At 48.5% G+C, this 27,773-nt stretch overlaps 1 protein-coding gene across 6 annotated transcripts in view; it reads left to right on the forward strand.

The window, feature by feature from the left end:
* LOC117432547 (solute carrier family 12 member 5-like) overlaps nucleotides 1–27,773 on the forward strand; it is a 97,159-nt gene that overhangs the window by 56,364 nt on the left and 13,022 nt on the right. For 4 of the 6 annotated variants that reach the window (XM_059004096.1, XM_059004093.1, XM_059004095.1 and 1 more), the window contains 7 exons: nucleotides 15,211–15,305; nucleotides 15,762–15,902; nucleotides 21,005–21,151; nucleotides 23,726–23,780; nucleotides 25,032–25,162; nucleotides 26,498–26,745; nucleotides 27,343–27,554. In XM_059004096.1, coding sequence (XP_058860079.1) covers nucleotides 15,211–15,305; nucleotides 15,762–15,902; nucleotides 21,005–21,151; nucleotides 23,726–23,780; nucleotides 25,032–25,162; nucleotides 26,498–26,745; nucleotides 27,343–27,554 — 1,029 coding nt within the window. The remainder of the gene's footprint in view (nucleotides 1–15,210; nucleotides 15,306–15,761; nucleotides 15,903–21,004; nucleotides 21,152–23,725; nucleotides 23,781–25,031; nucleotides 25,163–26,497; nucleotides 26,746–27,342; nucleotides 27,555–27,773) is intronic. The other 2 variants (XM_059004094.1, XM_059004097.1) reach the window with 1 other exon arrangement.

Raw genomic sequence — 27,773 nt, forward strand, 5'->3', positions numbered from 1 at the left:
AAGCTGGAGGCACAAAGGCAGGCAGTGGGGACCAACACCTTTCAAACGTGAAACAAATAAAATCAGCCATGAATACTAAGAGATTACCATAGGACAGTAAAGAAATAACAGCAATGATTCAACTGGAATGCAAAACACGGTCATGTTAATGAGAGGGATCAAGCAGGCGCCCACTCCAGTGCCTTGCACACATAAATTCTTTCACAGTGGGATGCAGTATGACAGGCGTGTGCACAAATCTGAGATATGAGACCTCAACCACGCCGAATATGGGTGTCTTGCATTTTTTTTTCTGTTTTGATTCTTAACGTTTTGGCGCAGGGTGGAATGCTCGCTCACAGGTCTGTTCATTGGTCTGATTGTTTGATTGGATTCAGCTCTGTGATGTCTTCATTGGTCTTGTCAGGACACCGGAGGGGATAGGAATCGTACCAGCTTGAGATGTGAGGGTCTAGGGGGTTAGGTGCCACAGTCTGTACCGGTGTATGCACCTGCAGTGCAAGGAATCCGATTGGATTTGGAGAGACCTGTTGAATTACATATTAAAAAAAGAAAGCAGTGCATGAATAAAAAGTAGGAATTATTGGAGTGATTTGGAATAAAGGTGTAGAATGAATCTGACTTGATGTTGTCTAATGTGACAGTCAGAGGAGATGATTTGTAGCACTCTAGCGCTACATGGGAATCAGCTGCTCCCGTGGGAGGCTTCAGCAATGCTTCAGAGCGCAGTGTTTGGGCTGCAGGGTAATATTATGATTTATATGATTTTTAGTGCTCCTTTAGAGCACCTTGAAGAACGCGGCTTGATTCTGTAACACATATTTGTAAATGAGATGGAAATATCAAATGTCAAATATCAACACTGGATTTATAAAATACAGGGATATTAAAAAAAAAGATAAAGGCAGAATTCCCACATATATAGCAACAAGAGCCGTTTGGAAGCCACAGCGTTTTCAGCAGTAAAATGTGGGGCTCTAAAGTGTCCTACAGGAGGTTTTGAGTGCAGCGAGAGGCTGGCTGAATCCAGGATGGTCCCGCAGGCAGTCCCAGGGGTGCACGTGGAGGCCTGGCCCCTGACAGAGTCTCTCTCGGGACCAGCTCCATGAACAGCTCCATGGATTCCCAGAGCGTGCAGCCTGTCAACAAGAATTATGACTTTACTGCGCAGCACAGATATTCAAAACTGCAATGCGATCTCTCCTCTCTTTTACTGTAGAGCCTGGCAAACACATAAGAGGATTCTGTAGCAAGTCTTTAAGCCATTTCAAATCTAACCCCCCCCCCCTCCAATAGACTGTTTGAATGCATCTGTCTGGCACTGTGGTCACTGTGATACTCAATACACTGTATAGAAAAACTCCAGTTAAATCCAATTAACAGCCCTTATAATATGCAGACTTTATAGTGTTTGCTAATATGCATATATTTACATGGCACATACATGGCACACTACATGTATGATGCACCATGACCATATCGGGAGCTCCTGGCACTGCAGCCTGGCTCACTGTGCGTAAAGTGCCGCTCCGACTCTCTCTCTCCAAGCTGTCTAATGGACTCTACAGCAGTCTGCTGCAGGCAGCATCACTCACAAGCCGGGCACACACAGACCCTAGGAGTACATATTAAAGTTCATCATTTACATGGTAATTGTGAATTTTTTCCCATGCTTTTCCAACAGCTGTACTGTGCGTTTCCCACAGCTTACCATGGTTTGCCATGTGTGTTTAATATGCTGTTACTGTACCTCTCCGGGCTTTACAACGCTAGGGATCACAAGCTCCAGTGAATAGCAAAGCCTGGATCACACTGCTGGGCAAGTCTTATTTCCATTCCTGCCATTAAAACTTGTGACTCTAGTTACACCTCATGGAGCCCTGGCTACGGACCAGAGAGCTCCCTGTGTACCTGCCTGCCTGCCTGCCTGCCTGTGCTGATGTAGGAGTGTGTAAGAGTGGAGGGCTCAGTCACTCAGAACGGATGTCTGCCATTGCCCCGAGGTATCCTTTTCAGCGGAGTGTTGACATGAAGGAGAGGCTCTGCAATGCCCAGGCAGAATGCATAAATAACGGCCGGCATTTGTGAGATAAAAAGAGAGAGAGTGCAGCTCCCATCAGCCTGGGAACAATGGCAGTGTGCTGCTGGAGCCCAGAAGCAGGTATTTCAATGGAGGGAGTCACCTCATTAATGTGTTAAGAGACTGCCAGGATATATGGGAGCTGATATTTACTAAAGCTCCATTGTCTTTTTCCAAAGGCACAATTAAATGAAAAGGGCAGCCCAGCTAAACGGTTGGATGGGAGGGACTGGGAGGCAGTGTGGGCGAGTGGTTCAGAGCTGAGAGACTGTGTTAATCTCCTGATAAGCAGGTGTGACAGTCTGGCTCGCAGTGGTGATGTGGATGACGTCACGGACCAGGAAGTAACTCAAACCAAAACAGTGGATGGGCGGTTGAAGCTGAGTGCTGGTGCACTCAGCGTATTTAATAAACAAAACAAAAACAAAAGATTTAACAGAACACCAAACAAAAGGGCACGAGGGCCGAACGAATAAACAAACAAGTAAGTTTCGTGCTGGATACTCCAGCACGTTTTAGCAATTGTTTTCTTCCTCTCTCTCTCCCGTTCTCCACTCTCGAACACTCCACACCCCGAGTGCATAGTGCTGCTGGTTTATATACTCTGGCCGAGGGATTTAACTAGTTGGTAATTATCTTATTATCCCCCGGCCAGAGTCTGCACGCGTTTGGTAAGGATGCATGACTGTCAGCTAGTTAAATAATCAGTAGCTGATCAGCCATGCATCCTCACGAGGTTTTTAAATATAACAATAAAAGACGCGGCGCTTTTACCCGCGCCGCAAACAAAAATACAAATAATAATAAATAGGGGCGGGACACTCCGCCACACATGCCCCCCCTTGTGCGCAGCACACATGGCCTTTTCGGCCACCTCCCCCCTTAGTCCCCAAAGTCCCGGTTAGCAGTCCCGGCGCAGGAACAGGGGCAGCAGCGGACCAAAGGTGGCGGCCACGGTGGGATGTCCTCCTCCCACCCAAACAGCCGTAGCGTTCCAATGGCCCGCGCACCGGCCGGCTCCTCTGGCCAAAAAAATTTTGGGGGTGGTCTCCAGACCTGCCCCCCCTTCTTCATGGCCGGCCACCCTTTCTCCTGCAGCGAAATTGCTGCGGGGGAAGCTGGTCTCCTGACCTCCCCCCCCTTCTTCATGGCTGGCAGCTGCCCTTCATGGGGCTCCAGCCACAGTATTTCCTGCCGCGAAAGTGCGGCTGGGGGAGCTGGTCTCCTGACCTCCCCCCTCCTCTTCACGGCCAGCAGTTCCCCTCCGTGGGGCTCTGACCACATGATCTCCGGCCGCGAAAGTGCGGCTGGGGGAGCTGGTCTCCTGACCTTCCCCTTCCTCTTCATGGCCAGCAGTTCCCCTCCGTGGGGCTCTGACCACCCAAACTCCTGCCGCGAAAGTGCGGCTGGGGGAGCTGGTCTCCTGACCTCCCCCCTCCTCTTCACGGCCAGCAGTTCCCCTCCGTGGGGCTCTGACCACATGATCTCCGGCCGCGAAAGTGCGGCTGGGGGAGCTGGTCTCCTGACCTCCCCCCCTTTCTTCATGGCCGGCAGCTCCCCTCCGTGGGGCTCCGACCACAGTGTAGTGACCCCAGGCGAAGCAGGATCCCTGGCGACCCCAGGCGACTGCAGCGGCAGCGGACCCTCGGGAGGTGAACTCGGGAGGGGAGCCCCTGGCCATGGAGGCGGCAGCGGGAGCTCCACTTCTCCCTCGTTCTCTGTAGCTGGTGGCTCTCCAGGTGATGCGGAGCAACAGGCAGCCCCAGGCGATGCGAAGCAGGCATCCCTGGGTGGTGCGAGGCAGGGCAGGAGCAGTCCTTCCCATGACGGTGGATGTGGAACCAGCAGGTATTCACCCTCTGCTGGTGGAGGTGGGAGGGGAAAGCAGTCCTCCCACGGCGGCTGAGGCGGAACCAGCAGGTATTCACCCTCTGCTGGTGGAGGTGGGAGGGGCAAGCAGTCCTCCCATGGCGGTTGAGGCAGAACCAGCAGGCATTCACCCTCTGCTGGTGGAGGTGGGAGGGGCAAGCAGTCCTCCCACGACGGTGGAGGCGGAACCAGCAGGCATTCACCCTCTGCTGGTGGAGGTGGGAGGGGCAAGCAGTCCTCCCACGGCGGTTGAGGCAGAACCAGCAGGCATTCACCCTCTGCTGGTGGAGGTGGGAGGGGCAAGCAGTCCTCCCACGACGGTGGAGGCGGAACCAGCAGGCATTCACCCTCTGCTGGTGGAGGTGGCGGAGGCAGAGGCAGCTCTTGCTGCTCTGCTCCTGGTGATGGTGGAGACAGAAGCAGCTCCTGCTGCTCTGCTCCTGGTGGTGGTGGAGACAGAGGCAGCTCCTGCTGCTCTGCTCCTGGTGGTGGTGGAGGCAGAGGCGATGGGGCGGATGCTGGCCACTCAGAGGGAGGCTGTGGCGGTGCTGGCTCCCTCTGCTGTGGCGGCTGGGCTGGTGTGTGCCGTGCTCCCTTCAGCAGCATAAATAGAGGCTGCTGGGGAACACCAGCATCCTGCCCTTCTCCCCCCCAGAAAAATTCAGGGGGTTGAGCCTGTAACTCCTCCCCTTCTGGCTCTTGGGACTGCAGCTTGGGTCCTAGGGCTGTGGAAGCCCCGACTTCCCTCTCTTCGGGCCGTGGACACACCGACTCCTCCCTTTTGGGCTGTGGACGCACCGACTCCTCCCTTTTGGGCTGTGGATGCACCGACTCCCCCCTCTTGGGCTTAGGACGTTCGGGCTCCTCCCACTCAGGCGCAGGACGTTCGGGCTCCTCCCACTCAGGCGCAGGACGTTCGGGCTCCTCCCACTCAGGCGCAGGACGTGCGGGCTTCTTTGCCTTCTTAGCACCGCCCCTCCTTCCCTTCTTCGGGACCAGCAGTTCCACCTCCTGCCATGGAGGGGGTTGGTCGGGTGCTTTGTGCCCGACCTTGCCGACGGCAAAGCACCACTCCTCCCCTTTGAGGCAGGTGAGGCAGGTTTCCTGATCCACCTGCGGCGATGGTATGGCCTTCAGGTGGATCCACTCCTCCGCAGTCTCCACCTCACCTCGATCAAAGGCCTGCACAAAGAGGGGGTCTTCATATGGGCACACCTCAGGGAGGTGCCCATACTCCAGGCAGGCGAGGCACCATGTAGCCCCTCCTTCCTTCAACTCCCTCTGATGCGCATGCCACCTCTCCATATAGGCGTCCACTTCATCCATTTTTTTTTTTTTTTTTTTTTCAAACACAAAAAACACTATTTGAAAAAACGAACACGAAAAAAACTTCCTTTGCTGTTCCTGGTCCGGCTGTTGGAGGCGTTGTTTGTCCCACGCAGGACACCATATGTGACAGTCTGGCTCGCAGTGGTGATGTGGATGACGTCACGGACCAGGAAGTAACTCAAACCAAAACAGTGGATGGGCGGTTGAAGCTGAGTGCTGGTGCACTCAGCGTATTTAATAAACAAAACAAAAACAAAAGATTTAACAGAACACCAAACAAAAGGGCACGAGGGCCGAACGAATAAACAAACAAGTAAGTTTCGTGCTGGATACTCCAGCACGTTTTAGCAATTGTTTTCTTCCTCTCTCTCTCCCGTTCTCCACTCTCGAACACTCCACACCCCGAGTGCATAGTGCTGCTGGTTTATATACTCTGGCCGAGGGATTTAACTAGTTGGTAATTATCTTATTATCCCCCGGCCAGAGTCTGCACGCGTTTGGTAAGGATGCATGACTGTCAGCTAGTTAAATAATCAGTAGCTGATCAGCCATGCATCCTCACGAGGTTTTTAAATATAACAATAAAAGACGCGGCGCTTTTACCCGCGCCGCAAACAAAAATACAAATAATAATAAATAGGGGCGGGACACTCCGCCACAGCAGGGCTACCTTGATTAAATATTAAAAGAGACTGTTTCAACAGGTTATGAGGAAGAGGAATTGGGTTTCATTTATTCTTCATTAGTATTTATTTTTTCTATGCAAGCGTTATTGAGGGCATCGTGATTAGATCAATGACAGATTTGTACTGGAGAGTCTTGGCCTCTGATTCAAAGTGACTGAAGATGCCATTAGAGGTTTAGTACCTGTAGTAAAAACTCATAGAACTGTTCCTGTGTCTTATCAGGAATTTCCAGCTATCTGAAAAGCCTAATAAATTGAAAGCGCTCCGGAAAGGTGATGGGCTGACAGCTCTGGAGAAAGAAGATAGCTTACATATTTCAGCTAGAGAAGAGCAGAGTGCCTGCTGATTCGAACGTTTCACAGATAATAAGCAGGGTAAGAGATGCTTGGCGTCTCTTATTAGTAAATAAAGGGTTTTGTAGATGCCAGTTGTGTCTTTGGTTAGCATTTGCGGTTCAATAGATGTGAACCAAGCTTTCATTACGGCAAGTCTAAATGAAAAAGCCGGCACTTGCACAGATTGATTTCAAGTTTGATTCACAGTTGGCGCGGTGACGTTCCAGCGAGCATCTACTATCTCATAGAAGCCCGCTAGAGATGGAAGCTGATGGTACTGAATCGTTTTCTTATAGAAAGTTGCTAAAACCCACCCAAGCGTTTTAGGAATACTGGCCTGTGCTTGGGGGGGTGTTCAAAACAGGACTGGGTATTGAACCCGGGACTCCTGGGGTGACAGAACTGTGCTTTCCTGCCCAGAACAAGCTGCCACTGCCCCCGGAGCCTGAGGGCAAAATGGGCTGACAAATGTGAAGCTGCTTTTAAAAGATGAACAGAGCTGAATCTGAAGGGGATAATCCCACAGATATGGGGAGAATACCACCCAGATCTTCGAGGTGCAGTCCAGGGCCCCTCACCTGTTGAAAAGGGATTTAAAAGGAGATGACCAACCCAGGATAGCCAAGAGAGAGCCACCTCCCAGCGGTGCATCCTGTCAAACAGGTCCAGCTGCTCTGCAGAGCAGGGAGGGGAGGTCAGGTGGAGCTGCTTGCTTTCCTTTATTAAGACCGAGGAACCCCGTGGAGGTTGTAATTTGTTGAGTAATGAAATCCTGATTGATGGGGAGGCATTGGAAAAGCAGTTGATTCAACAAAGCCCTTGAATAGATTAGAGAGAGATTGTGATGCCGAAGGAGCAGAAAATACGATTAGAAATAATGTCAGCAAAAAGCATGAGAAGCAAAAAGAGATATATCTATATAGAGATGTGTGAGGAGCTCAGTGGTTAGAGTGCTGAGCTGCAGTGTGGCTTTGAGTAGCTCAGGTGTTAAGAGTTGGGCATGGATGTTACCAGCAGCTCTGGAGTCTCCTTCGCATGCCTAATACTGTAACACAGCAAAGATTCGATGCTGTTTAATAATGGGATGTGTTGTGCAGTGTTTCAGCTGCTTTCTCAGTTTAGTGCTATTCATGGCAGTCAGGTTGCTGATGTGTTTTTCACTGCGGCTGATGGAATGGATGGCTCTGAAGCCTCTAATGGTTTATACAGCGTGAAAACGCCTGGAGCACATTTCCAGTCTGCAGTACTTATCACTGTGTTGAAGTCAGCTGTCGATGGGCTTGCCCTAAAGCGCTTATTTCACACTTTCTCTTTCAACTTACAATTTCTGTTCTCTTTTTTTTTTTGGTTTTTATTTCATTTTGCAGTTTTTGATTCTTCGGCTTGCTTTTCCAGACCATCGATCCGTTTATAAAACAAAGGGTCCACTGCGTTCTGGGCATGTGTGGCTCTTACAGAACATGGTACAGCCGGGCTTTATTGAATTTGATAGAAAACAACCTTTACAGGGACTATTTATGAGAGAATGCGTTTTACCCCCCAAAGCACTTTGGTTTTCCACATGGATAATGGACCAGTTTGAGAGGATGGCGTGGTCACAGCGCTTGAGAAAGCAGGCTGTGCTGTCAGTTCAGATCTGGAGATTGAGGTATCTCTGGGCTGGGGGTTGTAGGGAACAGCAGGGGTGCAGGTCAGCTCTTCAGAAGGACACTTCCAGTCAGCGTTCCAAAAATCAATAGAACAATCTAATCACGTTTAAATCAAATTGACTAATACATGTATCTCAAAAAACACTTTCAATGTGGTGGATTTGAGAGATGCACAAACCTTCCTTTTAAAACACAGCACTGAAATAGTAACTGGCAAGAAAAAAAAAAATGGAAAAGATTGTAGCATTAAAAAAAAGAGGGGTTTTGGTCACTGCGTTGTCAAATATGCTGTTCTTTGTAATGCATACCGAGGCACTTCTGTATGCATTTCTGCACACCCTGTCCTTGGCATCTCCGAGCCCAGGCTGCATGCCGTGATGCCAGTTAGAGGCAGTCAGTCTTGCGGAGGTGTGGACAGGACTCACAGTTCAGACGCGCTGGCGAGAGAGAGAGAGCGAGAGAGCGAGAGGAGACGCATGTGTAAATCCCCAGATCAGTTACCACCTGTTCTTTTTTCTCTCCTGCACTCTGCTATCCACAGGCTAATATTAGTTTTAGTTTAGCGAAGGGGGGGAATGTTGTAGGATCATTTGATCCAGAGGCACTTCTTCTGTCTGGAGTACGGGGTGTCTGCCTGAGAGAGTGGGCAGTGATGTTCCTTCTCATCAGAGTGCAGCCATGCCTGCTTTGTCTCTGAACGGGCCCGTTCTCAAAAGCTGTGCAGGGCTCAGGAGTTTATTTAGTTATTTTTGCTCTAGGATAGCTCCCTTTCTAAAGCATTGTAAACGTAATGTTTCCTAATGTTGCACTGCACTCTGTTCTCCCGGGTTTTTAGTTTAGTGATGATCTGCCGTAACACGATTATGCATGGTTTGCAAAGCTGTATCTAAATATAGTGCAAGCCTAATGCATTATTAATTTTTTTTTAATGAATCCTGTATTTATTTATCATCATCATCGTGCCGGAGCTGTAGTGTTTACTGCGGGAGGCAGTCTGGTTCCTCTCTCCTCTCTTCCTCTTCTGCAGACACGGAGCTGCAGAGCGCTAGGGGGGTGCAGGTGTGAGTGTGCGACGCTCTGCACTGGTGCCAATTATCCCAGCGGAGCTCATCAGCCACTCAATCTCAGACTGTTCAGTCTGCCAGCCCCTGAGAGCCCTCCACTCCACATTCCATCAATGACTGACACTTCCTTCTGTGCTTACTGGAAGACGTTTCCACTAGGGAGTTCACAATAATATTACACCACACATTTTAACTGGTCAGCTAATTGGCGCCGGTACAATTCACCGGTAGTCAGCTAATAGGCAATGGCTAGATACAGTAGCTCTTTTGTGTCTCAGGGTTTAACAATCAGACTCTTGGTTGAGTTTGCAAGTCGACAGCCCCTGCGGTTCACTAGTTGTTGCTGCCCTGACTTCTACAGGAGCCTTGGTGTCTTGATGATGTCATTTCAGCGTGCTCCTTGTCCAGTTAGGGCTCTGTAACTAGGGAGATGTGCTGTGCTGCAGATGGGACTCTGCACTGGGATTGAGTCTTGTCTCCATGGTTTGCATTTCTCCGTCAGCCCGGAACGCATTTGTTTTTGTGCCACTGTAAAAAGCCAGATTGTTGTTAGACTGGAGATATTTAGCAGAGTGTCTTAGATAAGCACGGCTTCCCTCTTAAAAGCCTGTTCTGTGTTAGAGTCTCCAGTCAGATAATAACACAGAGTGCTCCTGTGTGGGATTAGCTGACTCAGGGGGCAGCTGATCCCAATCCAGGCACTCACCGGGTTTTTCTTGGCCGCGGTTGTTTTTACCTCGACGAGGATTTTAAAACATATCAATCCTCCTTTATTTGAACTTGTTTATTGGGCTGTAATCCCGTCCCTTTGTGAAGGAGGCTTTTTCATAATACCTGTCACTCCTGCCCCACCGCAGCGAGGTGTATCCACAGCCTGCGCTGACAGTAAGCTCCTGATTGAACAAGCCTGGGAACCGCAAACTCAGGGCAATACGCTGGTCAGCCCACTTGGGTTTTGAAGGGGGCCGCTGTACCGGTGGCAGGCCCTCAAATTGAAACTGGCAGACCGGCATTTGGAGAATTTGTTAATCTCGGCACATCGTTCACAGGAATGCTAATTTCATTGCAGGTTTTATTGCCTCTCTCTCTCTCTCTCTCTCTCTCTCTCTCTCTCCCCCTCTCCTTCTCATACTCGCCCACAGAGTGGTTCTGAGTCACCTGTGTGTTTTGATCATATGAAAGTTTTGCCAACAATCCCTGAAATTAATTCATTGTTCTCTGATCCACACTGAATTAATGCAACCAGAATTGTTCTGGATTTTACAATTTTTTGCAGACAAGCAATACATTTTACGCTTGCATGGTCTCAGTAGGCTCAATGTTCCTGCTAATAAACGTTGTCTAGTATTCATCCCAAAGGACCTATTTTTACCCTTACAGCGTCCTTAAAAAAGTGGCCTCAATTTCCAGATTTTAACAGTAGGAAGCCTTCTGACAGGCAGACTGAGCATGCGTTTGGTCCATGGAAATACAGTGTGGCACTGTCTCCCTAGAGCCTTGTTAAAAGGGGTGTATTGTTGGAGTTCAATATGAGGTACACTGTCCGCGGGTACTTCCCAGCCTGCCTTCTTGACAGCTGTTTTACGCAGTGGAAGTGCTTGTTAGACTGTTAGGGGTGGGGAGGGTGTTAAAGGTATGAGCTGGTCTGGGTGAGAAACACATACTGTAGTATTCTGTCCTTCAGTCGCTCCAGGGCCACCTCTCTCTCTCTCTCTCTCTCTCTCTCTCTCTCTCTCTCTCTCTCTCTCTCTCTCTCTCTCTCTCGCTCTCTCTCTCTCTCTCTCTCTCTCTCTCGCTCTCTCTCTCTCTCTCTCTCTCTCTCGCTCTCTCTCTCTCTCCTCTCTCTCTCTCTCTCTCTCTCTCGCTCTCTCTCTCTCTCTCTGTCTCTCTCTCTCTCTCACTCTCTCTCTCTCTCTCTCTCTCTCTCTCTCTCCCTCCCTCTCTCTCTCTCTCTCTCTCTCTCTCTCTCTCTCTCTCGCTCTCCTCTCTTGTTGTTTATGCTCCAGCGCTTGCTTGCTTAACGAGGTGAGATGATCGATAGCGGCGTTTCCAAATTGAATTCCAGTCACAGCACTGGGGATGTTAACCCTTTAGAACCCAGCATGGCACCTGTGTGATTCGTGATCCTTCAGGTTTTACATCTTGTAAGCCTGTCTTCTTTGTGGACCGAACAGACCTCCTGGCCCTCTTTTAGACATTCTTCAATCCCCCTTTCCCAGTAAACTGGACTGGACAGCCTTGTAAACTAGATGTTGCATATCTGTTACAGCATTGCTATAGATTTTAATAGTCCGTTGTTTCTAACTCCACTCTGCTCCCTTGTGTCACTAGACAGGACAGCCGCGCAGTCTTACGGAAACGCAGCTCAAGGGGAAAAGCCCCGCCCCACAGTGACAGCTGGCAAGAGGTGATTAATATTTGATTAATGAAGCTCTGTGCAGATTTCCACAGGCAGTCTCAAGCAGGAACGTGCTTGGCAGTATTTACCTGTCTCTGTGGTCAAATAGCAGGTAACGGATGCATCGATATTAAGACTAACATGAAACTCAGCCAGGGATGTCTGTTTGAAAACAGTGCTTGACTCTGTTCCTCAATTGGATGATGGTTTTTTTGACAAGGCGTTTGAGACTCTGTTTGCACAATACTGACATTGCTTTTTGCAAACTCTTGTTTGTAGTTTAACTGAATCGTTTTTCTTGTTTTATGGCACCTTCGTTGGTGTTCCACAGCAGATTTATTTTCCATAAATCGGGGGTGAATGTGTGAAAATGAAATCTTGTCACAAGCATTTAGCCAGCCGAATGTTTGCACAGGCAAATCGAATGAAACTGTACAGCGTGCTCGCTAGTGTCTCCGGCGTTGCTGTGACAGGTATTGATTTAGGAGTAGGAAACAGAAAATGGGATCTTTATCTATGCTGTTAGAACAAATTCAGGGGGAAAATCATGAACTACAGTGTGTGGAGACTTACAGCCCTTTCTGGTAACATTACAAGTCAGGGTGTTTGAAACCCCCCAGAGTGCCGGTAGACCCTGAGATTAAGGGGTGAAGTTACGGGCAGCAGTTGTGTCTGGAAAGTGCATTCGAAAAAGGGGTAAGAAAAGAGGAGCCTCCTAGGGAGGTATCAGAAGGACTGAGGAAACGCAAACTGCAGCGTTGAAGAATATTTAGAGTGCTGGATGAAACCACATACAAAATATTCCTATAGTCTTCAACCTCGCCCACTGTTTCACAATTGAAGACTGCAAGCAAGACTTCCTGACCCATTTAACAAAATAGACATCCAGGATTAACAGCACTGCCTTCAAAGAACTTCGAAATAAAAAGCATATTTGGTGCAAGCTCTTTGGAGCTGTTGATTGAATGCATGAGCGAGAGTGTCTGTATAAAACAGTTTGTGTAGCTCTGCATGTGTAAGGATCAGTGTGTGTGCACAGGGGAGTGTGTGATCCCTAGAGAGTGTCTGTATAAAACAGTTTGTGTAGCTCTGCATGTGTAAGGATCAGTGTGTGCGCACAGGGGAGTGTGTGATCCCTAGAGAGTGTCTGTTTAAAACAGTTTGTGTAGCTCTGCATGTGTAAGGATCAGTGTGTGTGCACAGGTGAGTGTGTGATCCCTAGAGAGTGTCTGTTTGAAACAGTTTGTGTGGCTCTGCATGTGTAAGGATCAGTGTGTGCGCACAGGGGAGTGTGTGATCCCTAGAGAGTGTCTGTTTAAAACAGTTTGTGTGGCTCTGCGTGTGTAAGGATCAGTGTGTGTGCACAGGGGAGTGTGTGATCCCTAGAGAGTGTCTGTTTAAAACAGTTTGTGTGGCTCTGCGTGTGTAAGGATCAGTGTGTGCGCACAGGTGAGTGTCTATTTGCTAATGCACCCCCAATGTAAAGAGAGTAACTAGGGGTTACCTGCGGACCTGAGTTAGCATCTCAGTCAGGTAGCTGCTGCATTCCGCCCCAGAGGGACAGCCGGAGTATCTCATCAATATCCCATCTGCTCTGCCATTGTGAAGCAAGATGAGATTGCGCGTGACTGTAAAGTGTTATATAAGCATGCATTGCATTCCACCTACACTGGAACTGCCTTTGGAGATCAATATAATATTCTGACTGCAATTGTCAGATGTACTTGAGTGAATCTACAAAGTCTGCCTGCACTTTTATTTGTAGTGCTTCACTGCATCTTTGTGCAGAGCTGGTAGAGCAGAGAGTCCAGGTTCTCCCAGGTCAGTCTACAATGAGGCACTGAGAAGAGTATTATTAGGGGAATCCTAATCCCTGACAGCTCGGGACTTTTGACTGTATTCAGAGAGATCCATCATAAAAGGAAAGTGTAATAGAGCACAGTGAAAGTGTGGTAAAGCATATATAAGCATTGTAAGCCCAGAGTGGTATGGTAAAGCGTTTTTTGTTTTTTTAAACATGGCAAACTATGGTAAATGCATACTGTAACCATGGCAAAAGCATGTGAAAAACTGCAAAATTACTGTGCAAATTTACAGTGGAAAACTTGAATAAGGGGTGAGTGTGCATCCCCACCCACACCCAGGGCAGACGGGAGGTCTCTAAGAGATCAGCTGCTTAGAACTGTTTCATTTAATAAAAATGAAAGCTGACACAGACTCCTTTCTGCAGAGCTGAACTGCGTGGGAATTAGATCCAGCTCCCGTCACTTAGAGGACATGCATTCATACAGGAGAAACGCAACCTTTCAAATTCATCCAGCACCTGCTTGTGTCAAGAGGGCCGGTGAAGGGAAGAGTTTTCAAATTGAATTAGACAGGGCCAGGGGCTTTGTCCAGGGCTCTGATTTATTCAGACCTTACTGAGAGAGAAGATCAACAGTATTCTTGGAGCCTAGAACAAAGAAGAATTAGAGGGGTTATGATCCAAATCTTTAAACGGAGCTACATTAGTTAACCCTAAACAATACTTTAAGAGCAGCACAGGAACCAGGAGCTCAGAGTGGTGAGGGGACGGGACAGGCTACCTAGTCAGGTTGTTGAGGCACAATCACTTGGATCTTTTAAGACCTAGCTTGACAAAGTTTTGAGATCAATCCTCTTCTAGGATCTGGATTAGTTCAGATGGGACGAATGGCCTCCTCTGATTCATACATTTCTTATGCTCTGTTTCCTGTTTGTCCCTGGACTGTCCTGAGAGCGTGTACACTACCGTGTCCCAGGTTCTGTGGACAAGTGTTGAGCCGTGCCCAGGAGATGTGCCATGAACCTTTATCGCCTTACAGTTTCTTTGTAGCCCTAGCACTTAATAAAGTGGCTTGCACATTCACTTTCACCGAATGTGGAAGAGTTTGTAATGTGCATTAATCTTGGGAGAGCTGAGAAATGAAATAGTGCATTTGTAGCAGCTGAAACAAAACAGCCAAAGCACTTCACACAGGTTACACAAAAATCAATAAAACTGAGCAGCGGCACTCAAAACTGCTCAGATATACGGCCTGAATACCCTAACAAGGCAGGGGAGAGCACGAATAAAAACTGGTCCTTTGAAGATTTACTAATCTTTATTAAAGACTGCGGGTTAGTAAGATTCAGAAGCAGCTCTGAATGTAGCGGAAAGACATATTTTGAAGAAATGGTTTAAACTGGAGCAACAGAACTCAGAACCATGCAAACTTTATAAGAAGGCAAAGAAGGAGAAATTCTCTGTGAACACATCAGCTGGAAGCCCCCCTCCGGATCGGTGGACAGTCCTGGGCACTGGCCACTGCCCTGGCTGTCAAGGGGTGACAGTAATGCCCCCACAGACCGCAGTTCATCGTCACCAATGCTAATCTTCTGCAAAGTAAACCAACCGAAAATCTAAAGTATAAAAAAAGATGCAATTCAAAGTCATAGATTGAAAACATCAAACAGATACACATTTCCATATTAATAATGTCCTGTAATTAATGAAAGCGCTGCTCAAGCCGTAATGTTTGTTACAGCACCTCCAGGGACCAGACTCGAGGGCAGCACAAAGCTCTTAACGTCCATCCTTTAATAAAAGCAGAAACACACAGAGACCAGCTGAGGTTGTTCTGCATGGATATTTATAGAGATGCTGTTTGATAGACCCTGACTACTTTAAACTTTCTAACATGTAACTTCACCTGCCCTAATGCTGTGTCCTGTGCTTTGTGAATAATATATAGCAATACCCTCCTTTACTGACGCTCTCTCTGCGCTGCTGCCCCTTACAGGAGATGGCAATCCAAAGGAGAGCAGCCCTTTCATCAACAGCAGCGACGTCGAGAAGGGCAAGGAGTACGATGGCAAGCACATGGCTCTCTTCGAGGTAACACCCCCTGTGTGTCTGTCTGGGAAATGGAGCCGCTCAAGCCTCAGTGCATTTGTTAACTATACACGCTTGTGTGGAGTGGAGGCATGTTTGCTCTGTGGTCAGTGCACAGTGCTCAATGCATTGACATGGCACTGGCTACAGTTAGTTTGTGGTGCTTCTCTGTCAATGCAGCTGAACTGCAACACCTGAGATTCAGGTCTGGAGTGCTGGACAGTGTTGCTGCTGTGATCACTCCACTGTCCATTGCCCTTGGGAGGCGAATCCTAACCCTGGCCTTGGAGGTGAAGGACTCCCACAAGCGCCAGGGTGCCAGGATCCTTAAAGCAGCTCCCAGGCAGTACCAGATAACAGTAACTTTGACAGTGCAGCTCTGTTCTGCTGTCAAAGCGCTAATGTTTTTTTTTTGTTTTGTTTGGCGTGTGTCTAACTGCTTGTAATGTCTGTGTGCAGGAGGAGATGGACACCAGCCCCATGGTCTCCTCTCTGCTCAGCAGCCTGGCCAACTACTCGAACCTGCCGCAAGGGAGCAAGGAGCACGAGGAGGCAGAGAACAACGAGGAGGCGCGCAAGAAACCCATCAAGGTAGCGAAGGTATCTCTGTCATTGCTGCACAGACACCAGCAGAGCTCCACAAGGGCCCCCAGTGTGAATGCAGCTGGAAAGAGCATGTGCTGTACCTCTGTCAACCCCCTCCCATCTCCCTCAACCCTCCCCAACTGTCACACTGCAATTCTCCTCTCAACCCCCTCCCCTCTCCCTCTCTCCCTCACCCCTCCCCAACTCTCACACTGCTATTCTCCTCTCAACCCCTCCCCTCTCCCTCTCTCTCATTCCCTCACTCTCCCAAACGGCCGCTAGAATCGATCCCAGGTTGTTTAAACCTCTCTAATCCAGGTGTTAAAAATACCCTTGATGAACACGGCTAACCAGCACAAACACCACTGATCTGACGACTCCAGTTTAGTTTCGTACAAAACATCTCCTTTCCAAGAGGAGTCCCGGGGGGCTGATCACTGCATCGCGCCTTGAATCAAAATCACAGTTTTGGAAAACATTTGAAATGAAATACATTTAGAGTAAATATCAATATATTAAACTTGCCCACCCACCCTCTGCTATCTGTCTGTCAGAGTTCCTTTGATGATGTCATCTGCGGTGTTTGGTCGGCAATCTGTAACACACACACACACACGCATGCACGCACGCACGCACGCACGCACACACGTCAGGTATGTAGCTCGGGGCGTGCATACTGACAAGCACAGGAACAAAAAGACAGCAAACTCCAGATAGGATCATTTCTTTTTCTCCGACAGCATCTGCCTTTCTGCTCAGTCCCCTTGGTGACCGGCGGCTTGCTCAGGCTCCACTGGACTCCTGCAAGTAAAGTGAATTCAGCATCAAATATACTGCTGTGTGTGTCTGTCAATCAATCCATCTTCCTTGGCTGTGCATTCCTGATGGCTGTCCCTCCAGCAGAGAGGCTAGATCAATATTCCTGTAAGAGTGTCTCGAGCCTGCCCTGCTGGGTCTGGAGCAGCACAGAGACACATTGAGACAGCCTCATCACTGCCCCCTGCTTCAGGGCTCCCTGTCAAAGGTGCTGTCGAGGGGTCAGGCACCATAGAGGCGGTGTCGAGGGGTCAGCAGCATAGAGGCGGTGTTGAGGGGTCAGCAGCATAGAGGCAGTGTCGAGGGGTCAGCCAGCATAGAGGCAGTGTCGAGGGGTCAGCAGCATAGAGGCGGTGTCGAGGGGTCAGCAGCATAGAGACGGTGTCGAGGGGTCAGCAGCATAGAGACGGTGTCGAGGGGTCAGCCAGCATAGGGGCGGTGTCGAGGGGTCAGCAGCATAGAGACGGTGTCGAGGGGTCAGCCAGCATAGGGGCGGTGTCGAGGGGTCAGCCAGCATAGCCTTTCTCTTATCAGAGTCTAGCTGCAGAGAACGCTTTAACTGACAAGAGCTTATATTAGTGAAACCTCATAATAAGCTTTACAACAAACAATGACATTGCAATATTCACAAATGAAATACCCCAATCACCTTAAGCCGAAACGGTAACACTGAACAGGGGAGTGGATTTCAGCCGCAAGGCGAAGGCTCCACCTCCCCTGCCTGTGCATCACTGCAGATCAGATGCATCTCCCCTGCCTGTGCATCACTGCAGATCAGGTGCATCTCCCGTGCCTGTGCATCACTGCACATCAGGTGCATCTCCCCTGCCTGCGCATCACTGCAGATCAGGTTCACTGCCCGATCCCGTCCCTCGCTGAACGCAACTCTTTAATAATCCATCAAGCCTGACCAGGAACACATTAGTGCTGTCAGCTGGTGTGTGAGCAGCAGTGCGTGAAGCAGGAATTACAAGCTGCTTTTATTACATTACAATTCAAGCACTGCAGTCGGGTTCTGGGAGCTGTAGATGGTTCAGCTCTGTGATGAGCGACTCTGGCACAATGACCTCCTGATGTTACTCTGTTAGACTGCAAGGGCGTCTGTGTGTTCATCTCAGAGATCCGGCAGACATACCTTTCCACCTGACCGGCTATAACACGAAGCCCCTGTTTAAAATAAGAAATCAACGAGAAGGCAGCAGGAATGCGTCATCCCTCCTCTTTCCAGCATCTTAATCAGAGAACAGGATCGATAATCCCAGGGAGGAATGTATATCAATCAACTATCAGCTAGGATCTCATCTGATGAACCTGTAACTCAAGCCAAGGTACACATAGCCAGGCAAGGCTGCACAGCGTCAAGTCTTTCTACTCTCAAACTCCTCGCTTCGGAGTGACGTGTCGGATACTGCACAAATCAATAGCTCAAGTCCTTCAGTCTGTACCATCAGGCTATTTAACCTTTAACATCTAAACTACTCACGGCTCCAAGACAAAACCAACTTGAGAGTTTATCACCCAATTCGAGAAAACAACCAAAGTATTGTACTGTCCATAATGCAGTAGAATGGATGGCCCCCTCGCTGTATCTGGTGCCTTCGCTGTGGTTTGTGGTGACGCTCAGCATGTTCGTTCATGATGAGCATCACTCTTGTTTCTGGAAGTCTTCTTGGCTCTTGCGCAGTTGTGTACAATGATGCTGTGTGCACACTGTCAGGCAGATACTGTTTGTAATGAGGGCTGCACCCCAGCTGGCCGGCACCTTGAATGAGAGGCGCTCTTGCCGCACAGCGTGATCCTGATTAGGAGAGTTAAAAATATCCCATTCCAGAAAGCCTCCTAGACAGTTGCTAGGTTGACACTGAATTGATGAATGCTGTGCCTTTTACTGTACACTGAAGGACGAACGATCATAAACTAATTAGCTTACCGTTCAGCCTAGCAACAGCTACAATAGAGGTGCAAGTCATTAAAACAGGAAGAATCGTGGTAAAGATAAAAGACCTGGCTGCATTTATACACTGCATTAAAAAGCCTTGTCTTCCTGCAGCTTCAAAAAAATCCTTAATATTAACACAAACTTAAAAAGAATTGCTGTTTCCGGTATTTTAATAGAAAAATGCAATTTAATATTAATTGCAATGCCTGTTAATAATGTATGCATGATTTTTGGTTCTGAATAATTAGTGCCAGCACAGTGTTAATCTGGGATTAATATTGCAGGTTTATTCAATTGAAACTCTTCTTCTCCCTGGCAGCTGGTGAGACATGTCACCCAGGGTCTGCTCACCTTATTAATTTGCTGGTCCTAATCGCAGTGATGGAGCCTGAGAGAGTGCACAGCTGACCTCCACAATCGCATTCATTCCCACCCATTAGAGCTCACTGGAGCCACGCACAGCAGGGATTTAGTTCCAAAACACTGGCTGCAACTTTGCATAGTGTCATGTTAAGAGAGCCTTAACAAATGATAGGGAATTCTTGTAAAGCCCACAGAGGTATGGTAAAGCATATTCAAAAACATGTCAAACCATTGCAATCTATGGGAAATGCATAGTGTAAACACATTTACAGTGGTAAACGTTTTATACAAGGATTACGCAAACACATTTGAGTAGGAGGGTTTCCAATAATCCGAAACAATAAATTGAGAAGAATACAGAACACAATACCGTTTGCTTTTATATAACGCAGTTCCGGCATCCCAGGACGCTTTACAATAAAAACTAGAAAAAAAAAGATAAAAGACACTGGCCGGTCAATCCAGCTCAAGAATAAGCCAACGTACACAAATCTGTTTTTAGATCTCATTTAAAAGACTCGACTGTGCCAATACCCTCCTGCCTGAACTTACAGAAGAGTGAACAGCATGGCTTCTGTGCTCCACAGGAGCACCCAGGAGACAGTGTCAGGATCCTATTCATGGATTGAAGCCTCTTGAAAATGTATAATTCGATGAAAATCTCCATTTCTCAAAACGGATGACAGGCAGACTGCTCCAACTGTGCCTTCGTCAGTGTCTGAGCTCACTGCCAAGACTGTAAAGCTGTCACTGACACTGCGAGGCTCCAGAATCAGGGGGCTTTCATGCACTATGACTGTCTTAAAATACCAGAATTAAACATGCATAGCGATATTACACCATATGAATAAAACAGCCATTCCCCTGAAACATGCATGTTTTACTAGTTATGTCATGCATTTTCTTCATACATGGGTTAATATGTTAACAGCTCCACAGTTTGAGTGCAGTGGGTGAGCCAGTGACAGTTCCTATTAGCCAGTCCCCACCACCTTGGCTTGCATCCTGGCCAGATCAGTTAAGTCAGACAGGCCAATACAGCAGTTGGGACTGTGCTGTGGCCAGGTTCTACTGGTCAGGGTGGAACTGTAATCACATCGCACAAGCCAGACGGGGTGGCCTGTTCAGTAGCTGGACCATCCTCAGGCCTGATCTTAAAAGCTAGGCAGGGTTGGGTCCCAGAACACAGAACCCAGGACCCAGAACACAGAACCCAGGACCCAGAACACAGAACCCATCAAGGCTCCCGAGCCCAGGAGGAGCACTGAGGTGTTGGAAGATCTTGCACCTGTTCTCCAGGATAATCCTCGCAAGCACAGTTTTCCAGAGAGCTCTGACCTCCTGCAGTGCGGAGCTGTATCCCCCTCTCTTGGCTGAAGTGAGGTTCTGTATCTCATCTCAGGCACAGCAGCTGTCTGTCTTGGCCAGGCCCCTTTGTTAGAAATCGCTCGCCAGCCCTGTTAAATCTCCATGATCTCAGTCGAATTCAATTTGAAATGCTGGATCATCTCGCCCTGAGAGTCAGCTCAACACCCGTGAGGTTTCCAGGCAGTTCAGCAGCTCAGGGGGCAGACCCTCTTGAGCTGCACACATAAACGTCAAAGCCACTCATCTGTTGTAGGCTTGTCTAGCTGGGTGTTCTATTTAAACAACAACAGGGCCATTTTGATAATTCCATGGTGCGCTGAAAACCATTAGACAGTCACGCTGTTTAAATGCATAGAGAATAAACCCAGCTTCACCTCCCCTCATTCATCCACACTGTGCTAGCCAGGTTAATACACTATCCTAGCCAGGTTATACACTGTGCTAGCCAGCTTGAACATGGGCTAGTGCCTACCCTCAGCCACATGGCTGTCTGGTGGTCCCGACAGTTCTGTTTTCTCACTTCTTCTCCTCTGTATAAAGCTAAGGTTGGCCTTTGGACAGACTCTCCCTCCCTCTCTGTCTCTCACAGTCTCTCACTCTGTCTCTCTTTCTCCCTCTCTCTCTGTGCCAGGCTCCACGGATGGGCACCTTCATGGGCGTGTACCTGCCCTGCCTGCAGAACATCTTTGGTGTGATCCTGTTCCTGCGTCTCACCTGGGTGGTGGGCATGGGAGGCGTGTTAGATTCCTTCATCATCGTCTTCATATGCTGCACCTGTGTGAGTACCACTCTACCAACCCCACCCCCTCCTCCTCCAGGGCTTCAATGCTGGAGACTGGGGACACTGGCAAACTAGATCCATCCAGTCCAGGGCTTTGTCCACAATTATTAAACCGAAGCAATTAAACCACCGGCCAGCTGCTTAATAATTGGCTTAAACCTGTAAACCTGGAGTTGAATGGCCCTCTCAGACCGCATGTCTTATATTCAGTATCAAATGCTGTCTGCACTGGGGGGTGTAAGTCAGTCTGAATGTATTTCAGTATCCAGGTGCCACCAGACATCCGCATCCACCAACCAGCGAGGGGGAGGAGTGGTGGGCAGCATCTTTTCCAGCCTGTCTCACTCCGCTGCCCCCAGCCTTTCCACCCACACTAAATCCTGTTGAACCGAGCCTCGACGCAGTGCTTTCTGATCCGCGTGGAAATCAGCCTGCCCTCAGGGGCTTTCATAGCAGAGGTGAGGCTGTGGATGTGAGTGGTGGGAGGAAGAGAAGAGAGAGAAATAAACACCCAGCTATTAATGGAAGTGCGGGAAGGGAAAAGGCTGAACGATAAAGGCTTTGCCTTGAAGTGCACACCTCCAGCAAATAGGATTAAAGAGCCCACGGGCCATTCAGCTCTGAAATCCAGCTTTCTGCACAGAACACGGCGAGGCTGCTGTATGAGTTAGCTCTGACTGTGCTTCTGTAAACCCTGTTCTTATTGGAAAGCCATGTGTATCTCCAGGCAGCACCCCATTCCATCATTCAGCCAACACTGGTGAACAATCCAGATTTCAATGACCATTACTGAGTGCTGCTAAACAGGTGGCAGGAGCAGTACTTGCTGTATTCACAGTAGTAGTAAAAATAGATGGCTTGGAGTCTGTTAACAGAAATAGAAATATTAAACCTGAATATGATCAACTGAATCTGCAGATAACGAGACACATCTGTTAACATGTGACCCTCAGCCATAATACACAAGGGTGTTTTTCTAATTGAATGTCAATATGCATCCTTCCCCTCATTCAATATTTATAAAATCAATGTGCTTTTATTAAATGCTGGTAGCACAGGATATGCATTATTAAATATTCATAGCTGATCACTGGTGTTCGTTGTGAACAATGAGCCCTGTACTGTGACAAGCATAGCGCAGCATGTTAAGCATTGAGAATGCCAAATAGAAGCCGCTGTAATTAGACAATGCCACCCATTATAACAGATAGACAGACAGACAGACAGACAGCCAGCCTCTGCAAGTGAAACGCTCTTCATTCTCCTGTCTGTGCCAGACCAGTCGTCCCCACAGCACTTGCCCGCTGAGTTGCACGGTGCAGGAGCTGCTTAGGGTGCTTTTACAGGAGGTACTGAACACCCATCTGTGCCTTTCCCAGCAGCACTGCAGTACTGGGACTGTGGTTAGGGATGTGATTATAGCTGCAGTTACAATGCTTTGCCACCCGGCCGCACTGTTTGCTATGATAAATCCCAGTCAAAGATGTTCAATTTCCAGGGCTATAAATCCCCCCTTCCTGGCCCCTGCTGCATTGTTTCCATGCACTGCCTAGACTCAATTTCAGTTCAGCGTTCTAGAATGAGTTAGAGCTGATAACGGCTCCCAAACAATTCAGGTCTTATCTGGGCTCTCAAAGACTGATATCCACTTTATTAATACCTGATTAGTGATTCACTCACAGGGCTGACATTTGATTGATCCTAACGGATAGCAAAAAGTATTGGGCTTGCCAGTAGTCTGATACCGATGACTTGTTTATAGCTGTATTGAAGACAGCAGCTCTGAGCTCTCAGTTTTCAGTGATCACACTCTGTTATCCTGACAAGCCAGGCTAGGTGAGCAGGCATGCAGACTCCAGGCAGTATATCAGGGAGGCTGTGGATATGGGTATGTGGCGGGGATGGCTGGTCCATGTGTCCCTGATTGTTTTTCCGGGCAGGGTTTCTTATTCTCCTCAGCGCTTCAGTGAGCATTAGCAGTTAATTGCAGGTTTAGCTGCCCTCCCTCTGCTCCGCGTCGCATCTCATCTCTGTACAAACACTAAACCTGCCCGCATTGCAAAAAAATATCCCTCGGAAAAGTTCAGCCGCAGCGACGCAGAGAATGTCCTTTTTAAAGTTCAGTGTTTTTTCTGGCTTTGCTTTTCCTTCCTTTAGCTTAGTTCCTGGTAACATTTCATTGCATGACCAACTCTCCCTTGTTGTTCTGCGTTGTTTGCAGTCCTCATGAGATTCATTCGTTTCGCTGTACCTGAAACTCTGATACTCCCCTATCCACGCTGCCTGAATAATGCACGGAACCAGATTGCTTTGTCCTACATTCACAATCACAGAACGCTGAACAACTGCAGGCAGACTAAAAGAATGAACACATTATTCAAATCATCATTTGAAGCTATTTACCCCGTGTGATATAAACAGAATGACTTCACTGGCATTGCTACCCTCTGTGCACTTACCTAACATCACCAGTAGTAGGTGCTCTGTGAACAGCAGCCCATGTTTGAGAAGTGACACTGTGTTGCTGTAATATCAACAGAAATACTGAATTTTTTTGTTTTGTTTTTGCAGACCATGCTGACTGCGATTTCCATGAGCGCCATCGCCACAAACGGAGTGGTACCAGGTAGGTGGCTTCACTGGGATATACTTGAACTGGAAAGCAGAGTGTACAGCAGGGGCTCCCACACTGGAGGTGTGAGCAAGACATGCAGTCATATTCTCTCCCCAATGACCCAAAGAGAGAGGGAGACTCCGCAGGGATTCCTCTAGTAAGCCATATAGTAATGATCGTGAGAGAGAGAGAGAGAGATACAGAGAGAGATACAGAGAGAGATACAGAGAGATATACAGAGAGAGAGAGAGAGATATAGAGAGAGATATACAGAGAGAGATACAGAGAGAGAGAGAGAGAGAGAGAGAGAGAGAGAGAGAGAGCAGTGGCAGTCCCATTTGGAAGGTGCATTCATCCTTGTCCAAAACTTTTAGTTTTAATTAAAGATGCTGCAGGCAGGCAGGCAGATCGACCCTCTCTTTAGCGGTTCATACGAGTGTCTGTCTTATTCTGTGAGGTCAGCTGCACATAACACTTCACCCTTGTCCTGTTCACAGTTAGGAGGTAAAACAATGAATTATTCCAATGAATATCGGACACACTCCCAGCTGACCCTCACCCCACATACACAATGAGTGAAATTCAAAGAGTTCACACTGTTTACGAACAAATGAAATAATGAAATCATGCAAGCGTGTTCGTCGAGCACAGTTAATTAGCTCCACCATTAATGAGCACGACTGCTCTGCTAATTAACACCGAGATTAGCTGATAAACGTCTGTTATTGTGTTTATAAAAAAAAATAATAATAATAATTCCAGATGGAAGGTGGAAGGAGAATTGGGAGCCTGGCTCTGCTCCTCTGGTCTGGCTCTGCTCTTGTGATTCTATTAGAGACCCCGCTCCTCTGGTCTGGCTCTGCTCTTGTGATTCTATTAGAGACCCCGCTCCTCTGGTCTGGCTCTGCTCTTGTGATTCTATTAGAGACCCCGCTCCTCTGGTCTGGCTCTGCTCTTGTGATTCTGTTAGAGACCCCGCTCCTCTGGTCTGGCTCTGCTCTTGTGATTCTATTAGAGACCCCGCTCCACTGGTCTGGCTCTGCTCTTGTGATTCTATTAGAGACCCCGCTCCTCTGGTCTGGCTCTGCTCTTGTGATTCTATTAGAGACCCCGCTCCTCTGGTCTGGCTCTGCTCTTGTGATTCTATTAGAGACCCCGCTCCACTGGTCTGGCTCTGCTCTTGTAATTCTGTATTCCCCACCAGGTCAGTGCCAGTGTATTCTGTGCCCCTGCGCTCAGAGCCTGTGTTTGTGTGTCTGACAGCTGGAGGCTCGTACTACATGATATCGCGCTCGCTGGGGCCCGAGTTTGGGGGCGCTGTGGGACTCTGCTTCTATCTGGGGACCACCTTCGCGGGAGCCATGTACATCCTGGGGACCATCGAGATCCTGCTGGTAAGAGCGTTGACGTGTGTGTGTGTGTGTGTGTGTGTGTGAGTGTGAGTGTTTGAGTTGGCGCGTATGTGTGAGTGTTTATCTCTATCTATCTGACTGTCTGTCTCTCTCTCTATCTATCTATTGTCCTCTCTCATCCTCTTTTTCTTTCCCTCGCTCTCACTTGCTCCCTATCCCCCTCTTTCTCCCCCTCTCTCTCTCTCACTCAATCTCTCCTTCTCCCTCTCATACTTGTACACTCTCCCCCTCCTCCCACACTCCTCTCTCTCTCCCGCTGCATTCGGAAGGGTAATTATGTAAATCCAGCATTGGAAAGTGGAACTCTCTGGGATCTGCTGGGTGATGAGACGGGACCAGGCAGATGCACTTTGTTCTGTTTTATGAACGATGGAATAGTAATGCAGCATAAAAAACAAGTTTCTTGTTGTTTTTTTCTCTTTCTTTCTGAAGCTCTTCTGAAGCAATCAGACATGGTATTGAATAAGCGAGGTTGTGGCTTATATTGGTCTAGACAGACAGAGTGAGAGACGGGAGATAGTGTTTGTATCTGTTTAAAGAGCCCTCTGATCAGGATGCAGGCTGCTGCCCAGGTGAAGAGATTTTTATCAGCAGCATCGCTTCATTACAGCATGTCCCAGTGAAACCTTCCACAGGCTGTCTGCATGCACAGTGTAGCAGACTGTGTGCCTTGTATCAGCTCACATGAAAGTGTCTCATTTCAAATATGTATGCAAGAGCAGGGTTTACAGTCAGTGTATATTTGAAAGCAAATCTTATCAGAGGAATAAAAGAGTGAAACCTGTGTGAAATCAGCACTCCTGCGTCTGAGTCGCGTCTTGCTCTTTAAATTGTAAATGATTCACGGTCACACAGAAAACGCTGCACCATGCATTTTTATAATGGAGTGTTATGGTCGTTTGAATATGCCAGGTTTAGTGTTGTGGACTTTATAATGAACTGGACTGCCACTGAGTTAGTATACGATTGCAACGTAAACCCAAAATATATGGAGGATAAGTGATACAGCTGCTTAATGTTAGTTTACAGTTCAGTTTTTAAACACTCATTACTAATAAGCTAAACAGCCTTAGGTAGCCTTAGGCAGGAGTGACCGAAAGGCTTTTGTGGTAACACTTTGGTATGGCTTCATGCATCACGCAGTGCCACCCTGTGGCCACATGCTGTAAGTTTCTGTGAATGGGTTTGCATGGAGCGCACATGGTGGCTGAGTGTTGTAAGAGTGATGTTGGAGGGATCAGTGTAATGTAGTGCAGTATCAGAAACTCCACACAGTGGACTGGGAATACCCCCTGACTCTCTCTCTCCCCCTCGCAGACCTACATCGTGCCCCAGGCGGCTGTCTTCAAGCTGGACGGCCTGGAGGGGGCGGAGATGGAGGCGGCTATGTTAAATAACATGCGTATCTATGGGACCTGCGTGCTGTCCTGCATGGCCACGGTGGTGTTTGTGGGAGTCAAGTATGTCAACAAGCTGGCGTTGCTCTTCCTGGCCTGCGTCATCATCTCCATCGTTGCCATCTATGCAGGGGTCATTAAGACTGCCATCGACCCGCCGGATTTCCCGTGAGTACCCCAGCGAGCACGCAGAGCACAGCCCCGCGCAGCACAGCCCCGCGCAGCACTGAGAGCACAGCACTGAGAGCACAGCACAGCCCCGCACAGCACAGCCCCGCACAGCACTGAGAGCACAGCACAGCCCCGCGCAGCACAGCACTGAGAGCATAGCACAGCCCTGCACAGCACTGAGAGCACAGCACAGCCCCGCGCAGCACTGAGAGCACAGCACTGAGAGCACAGCCCCACACAGCACTGAGAACACAGCCCCACACAGCACTCATCCTGCTTGTTATTTTCCTTGAAGAGGATTACCTACTGTAGAACAAAGATAAGATTATTACTGTACACATTCCAGATGTCAAAAGCCGGAGAGAACTTTGTTTTCTTTTTTTTTTATACAGTTCTTCCATTCATCCAGATTGTGGACAAGTGCAATTTGCACTGTTTTGTTGGGTGTTTTTATTAGAAGTTCTTTTTGCAAAGGAGAAAGAGCTCAGGTGCTGAATGTTAATTGCCCAGTCTCAGAGTGCTGTGTCTGTGAGTAGTTTTGAAGAGCTGTGCTCCTGCCTGGCTAACGCTGGCTGCTCTCCCCCTGCGCTGCAGGATCTGTATCCTGGGGAACCGCACTCTGATCCGCAAGGACTTCGACCTGTGTGCCAAGGTGGTGGAGGTGGGCAACCAGACAGTCACCACCAAGCTGTGGAGCCTCTTCTGCAACTCCACCTTCATGAACGCCACCTGTGACGAGTACTTCATCAACAACAACGTGACGGAGGTGCAGGGCATCCCCGGGGTGGCCAGCGGCATCATCACTGGTGAGAGCCTGTCTGTGTGAGCGTGATCCAGTGTGTCTGTGTGAGCGTGATCCAGTGTGTCTGTGTGAGTGTGATCCAGTGTGTCTGTGTGAGTGTGATCCAGTGTGTCTGTGTGAGTGTGATCCAGTGTGTCTGTGTGAGTGTGATCCAGTGTGAGTGTGTGAGCGTGATCCAGTGTGTCTGTGTGAGTGTGATCCAGTGTGTCTGTGTGAGTGTGAT

This window comes from Acipenser ruthenus, chromosome 29, assembly GCF_902713425.1.
Source record: "Acipenser ruthenus chromosome 29, fAciRut3.2 maternal haplotype, whole genome shotgun sequence".
Classification (NCBI taxonomy): domain Eukaryota; kingdom Metazoa; phylum Chordata; class Actinopteri; order Acipenseriformes; family Acipenseridae; genus Acipenser; species Acipenser ruthenus.